The sequence below is a fragment of the Acanthisitta chloris genome, unplaced genomic scaffold (genome assembly GCF_000695815.1).
Source record: "Acanthisitta chloris isolate BGI_N310 unplaced genomic scaffold, ASM69581v1 scaffold1307, whole genome shotgun sequence".
Taxonomy (NCBI): Eukaryota; Metazoa; Chordata; class Aves; order Passeriformes; family Acanthisittidae; genus Acanthisitta; species Acanthisitta chloris.
This window is the reverse complement of record NW_008682955.1, coordinates 129113-134572: the sequence shown is the minus strand read 5'-3', so window position 1 is coordinate 134572 and position 5460 is coordinate 129113. Positions and strand designations below refer to the sequence as shown.

Sequence of the window (5460 nt, the reverse complement as noted above, 5' to 3'; positions counted from 1 at the left end):
ATATATATATTAAACCCCCACCTAATTTATTGCATATTTTCAGGACACTGATGTATCAGATCTTACACTTATAAACCAGTCAGATGCTAGACACTGTAAATTGTACTTTAATATATTATAAAGCTATAGAGTAAGTCCATTGCATGGGCTTCACATGCACATAAACCCAATAGTTACATAAATAATATCAAATGACAAAACTAGAAAGCAGTTTCTGCATACTTTATTTTACAATTTCTCACTAAATATATTTACAGGACACAGAGTTTGCTTTAGTGCAATACATAGTAATGTTGCATAAGTACAAACTGTTGAACTTTTCTAAAAAAAAATTTGAAGAAATAAAGCACTTAACTGATGTTACAGCTAAGTATGTAAAGCAACATTAATAATTCTGAGTGAAAATGCTAACAGCATCTTTTCTCTTCATAAACAATTTCTAGAAACAAACCACAAACCAGCATTACATATTCCAAACTACTAACCCTTGTACAGTACCATATCATTTAAAAAATGACTTTTTAAAAGCACATATACTGTACTGTACAGCAGTCTGTTTCTACAGATACTGACTGACTGACTTTAATACAAATATGATATTACCGTGGCAGTTTTGAAGAACAAAGTTATCTTGAGATATCAAACATCATTAACAAACTCTGATAAGCACAGCTTCTTGAGAACCTGCTTTAACAGCATTTCTTCACAGTGATATTTATGAAAGGTTGGAAAAGAGATTAGCATAAAATATTTCCATCCTTTTTCAGTTTTTATGCAAAAATCATTACTTTATATTGGTAATTATAAAATTACAAACACTTTCTATAAGTAACTGCATCTGTAGTAATGATAGAAAAAGTTATCAGTAAGACACCTAAAATGAGGCTTGCATAAAATGATTGTTGGAAGAAAACTGGGTACCTCTTTTTCAAAATAATAGTAAGGGAGGTAACTTAAGTTAGAATTAGCAACACAGTAGTTTAACAGAGACAACTTATTAATCAATTAAAAAAGCTAATTACTTATTAATAAATGTCAAAAAATAAAGGAATTGTGATGAGGTGAAATCAACATTTAAAAAGATATGATGAAACATTTACTCTTAATCATAGTTTTGGCACTTCATTGGAACAATTACTTTACCAAAGACCAAAATATGTATAAAAGATATACAGCTCCTTGACATACCTTGCAAATATAGTACATAAGTACTGGCAAACACTGAAGACATAGTTAGTTAAACATTCCCACAGATTTGCACATGCATGCACTATTCAGACAACAGCATTGTATCTATGTTCTTGGCGGTGACAATCTTGCATTACTTGGGTGTTTTAGGCCACTTCTTCAGCAGATCTTGTTTCTGTTTTAAGTCTTACAAATTCTTTAGCAACTTCATCATTGTTCCTCTGAGAAAGTATTCTAAGAATTGTTAACCCAGTCTCATCTACAGAGATGTTTCTCAGCAGAGGGTACCAAGATGCACAGCTCCCTTTCTCGGCGATGCTCTGCAGCTGAATGACTGTCATTCCTATAATGCGATCTTCCCGAGCAAAGCAGTAATCTTTCACTGAGAGGTGAAGTTCGTAGGCTCCTGGCTTATCTTCATTACTCAGCATGCTGTGTGGATTAAAAATATGAATTTAGAACAAGGAGTTCAGTTTAATTCCCCCAAGGAATGAATTCGCTCTAGAAATCCTGGAAAAATTAAAGCGATAGTGGTAGTTTAACATTTGTATTTCCATTTTGTTGCAATACAATATAATGTTGTTTTCAACTTTCTACACAGTTAACCTTTCAGATGTTACTGGTGGTGTAACCTCTGTTTCTGCTGACCTTGACAGCTGAAATAAGCAGTTACCTGGCCCTGCAAAGTACATAAAATATTCAACTCGTTTCACAACTGTCAGTACCATGGCTTTACGTCAACTGCAAAAAATAAAGAAAATCACTGGCAGCAAGTGTCAAAAGGAGCTTTGTGGTCAGACACTGAGGCAGTGATTTTGTTCCCAGTCAGGGCTGAAGGGTTAGGGGAGGAAAAGAAATCGGTCTTAATTATGAAAAGGGAGGAGGACTAAACATGTGAGACGTGCTGTGAGAAGTTCTAAATTTAAAACTTCAGGTGAGGTGGAAGTTTCTTATTGTTTTAAGGGTTAAATGGTAACAGCATTAGGTAAACAATACCATTAACACATACACAAGGCTTTACATATTTTGATATCTCTACAGTCCTAAAGGCTAAGATATCTAGCAGCAATAATTAATGCTTCAGTCCAGACAACTCCTTATGCCAACAGATTCCTAGGAAATTTAAAACTTCAGGTGAGGTGGAAGTTTCTTATTGTTTTAAGGGTTAAATGGTAACAGCATTAGGTAAACAATACCATTAACACATACACAAGGCTTTACATATTTTGATATCTCTACAGTCCTAAAGGCTAAGATATCTAGCAGCAATAATTAATGCTTCAGTCCAGACAACTCCTTATGCCAACAGATTCCTAGGCATATAAATAGCCTCTGTAGGGTAGGGAAATGAATTGTACATTTTAATCAGTTTTTGCAAAAGTGAAATCTTAGTGGCTGCCATTCATGTTCATATAAAAAAAAGTAAGTAATTTTGAAATGGTGTCTATATCTATGGACTTGGATGTGGTTATCAGCCTTAGGATGGTTTTTATTTTCTTTCTGGTTTAATGGTAAAAATATTTTAACAAAATTTGCACAAAATATGCAATTAACAGACAAAAAGACTTACAATTGGAAAGTTTCATTGTATTTTGGTGACCAGGTGTTGCTCTTTGTCTTGGTTCCATGTTTTCTTTTCTTGTCACTTAGTTTAGGACCTAATATGCAAACTTCCACAAATGGCCGGAACATCGCTGTCGTTTGCCAGTTTAGGTTGTTAATTGCTACAACTATAAAGAAATAAAATGAAGGTAAATAACATTCAATTGAAAGAGTTCCAATTAGTTATCCTGTATGACTTTGCATAGCCAACAAAAGGTGACCTGAGAGCTTTTGTGGGTAGCCTAGGAGGAGCTTTGCCTGTTCTCTGCCAAGATGTCTATTAGTTACAACAGGATCAAACCTAAACGTATATTTTACAAATTCTTTACATTAGCAATTTGTTTTTTGCCTGCTACTTTCACTGTAGTTAAAAAACTCAGTTTATATTATTCTGAATGAGAATGGGTTTCTTTCTGTAATTCAGGTTGTGCAGAAAAAAGGCATTTTGTTCAAAATGGAACTTCTTGAGACTTCATGCAGTCATTCACCAGCCAGCTTTGCTGCAGCTTTTGGAAAGGTAAGTTATATGCTAGCAATTTGGCACTTTTGAATTTATAACTCCATAACTTAATATAATAGATGTTAGCTGTCTACACAGAGAAGTATAGACAGTACTTAACTGCATAATCTGAGCTACTTCTGAATTTCAAGCAAGGCTTGAATTTGTAATCACCTGAAGCATACTCAGAGCTTTACAAGTACTGTAATACTTGACATTTGTTATTTTGTTGTTGGTATGTTTTACTTAGGATGTAGTGCTTGGGGGTTTTGGTCTTTGTTGTTGCTTTCTTTTTAAAGTTAGTTGTTTGAAACTTACCTTTTACAGTGACTTTATGCTCACCAGTTCCAGGATGTGTAGATATATCCACCTGTATAGATATCTCACCCACTGAATTATTAGCAGCTTGACCTGAAATGATAATTAGTGGGCTAATTATCTTGCTCACAATAAATTAAGAACATGTATGAAAAGATAGGAATCAGACTAGGAAAGCTAAATCAAATCAGCAGAACAGCTTTATTTAGGAGAGCAAAACTAGATATTATCTGACTATAGTAAAATTTGATTTTATTTATGAAGAGAAAAGAAATTTTCAAGGCCATAAAGTTGAAGGTGATTTTCTTTTCTCTTGCCAACAGTGTCCTTAGGCCATGTACCAGTGAGTAGCATACTATGGAGAGTTTCTGCTCCTTGAAATAAAATTAATGATTTTTTTTTAAATTGTTTTGAGGGCAAAGTGCTATGTAAAACTACTCTGCCCAGAAATACAAAGTTTTTAAAAAGGTCTAATTTTCATTATACAAAACCTGGTGATTTTAAATGGAGTTACATCTCACCCAGGGTGCTGACTTGAGTGAAAATGCCTTCTCTTACATTTATGTGGGTTACTTGGATTAAATGAAGAAAACACCTATAGCAGAGAAGTAATTTTATTCAGGGCAGAATTTCAGTACTACCTATAATACATATTTATATCTAGGTTCTTCTCATTGTTTTTGTGTAAAGTAAATCACAGATAGTAGAGCCTGGATGTCCCAGGGCATTAATCTGTCTCATTCTTTCATACTGTGAAATTCCACCTTTTAAAAATTCTAACAAAATGAGTGGACTTTAACAGGTTATTTTTGTGGTGATGGATCTTTTTATGAATGATGCTTTTGATTCCATGTATAGCCTTCCTTGAGTTCTGAAGTTTGAGTTGAACATATTGTAACTCTTAAATCATTAATCTTTTGTTCTGATTAAAAAGCTTTCAAAGCTAAGCTGGGCAGAAGGATAGAAACAGGAATTTGCAACATGTAAATCTTAGGGACACTGAATGGATAGAATAAACTGTATGTACTGATAGTGAGGATGAGAAGTTCTTGAACTCTCTCCCAATCACAATTAATAATAGCTTATTATCACTGCAGTGGAAGGTGAGTTAGGCTGAGCCTGAATGTCACTGAAAATATCAGCCTGTGTCAAGAAAAAAAAACCACCCCAACAGATCAAAACCCCCTTAGGAGAAATCAGGAATGTTTAAAAAAGAAAACAATTAGCATTTTCATTAGATAGCTTTGACAGCACTCTCTGAGTGATGATAACAGTGGAGTGTGATGCTAACCTGTAGTAACAACATGTATGAGACAAAATTCTATGAATCTGTAAGATAAGCCTTGTTCTGTTCCTCCAACTTTTTAATTAACTTATGCAAAGCATATTCTTGCAAAGGTCTGCAAATTGATCTCTCTATCCTTTCCTTAGTAGTCCATAATTCACAACAGTGCTCTAAGGAGTACTGTAAATATATAGTGGGATTACTCCTGTATGTACAGTACTGCTTGATATGGTTATAAAGAAATCTCTGCAAAATGTCACACTGCTTTATACTGAGAGCATCTGACACTAAAATGATCCTACATTCAGAATTGCTGAGGAAGCCTCTTGCAGCAGAATGTCTCAACCAGCAGAGACAGTTTGTAGTGGAGTCTAGAATACAAACTTGGTTTCTTGCAGTGACCACCCCATCAATCTTTCTCCCTCCTGACTTGCTGAACAAACTCGAGATACAATTCTAGGCCATTCTGTATTTGCTTATAGCAGCTTCTGTTGACATTCAACAACTATGCCACTTCATTTAAAAGACACTGATTTGTCTATTTGTGCTGTTTTATTTTCTTTCTTGC

At 34.4% G+C, this 5460-nt stretch overlaps 1 protein-coding gene across 1 annotated transcript in view; it reads right to left on the bottom strand.

Annotated features, from left to right (window-relative positions):
• Positions 1-943: 943 nt before the first annotated feature.
• UNC13C (unc-13 homolog C (C. elegans)) overlaps positions 944-5460 on the bottom strand; it is a 131170-nt gene continuing 126653 nt past the window's right edge. The window contains exons 30-32 of the mRNA XM_009078702.1: positions 3608-3700; positions 2759-2918; positions 944-1620 (exon numbers count right to left, since the gene is read on the bottom strand). Coding sequence (XP_009076950.1) covers positions 1335-1620; positions 2759-2918; positions 3608-3700 — 539 coding nt within the window. The 3' untranslated portion in view covers positions 944-1334. The remainder of the gene's footprint in view (positions 1621-2758; positions 2919-3607; positions 3701-5460) is intronic.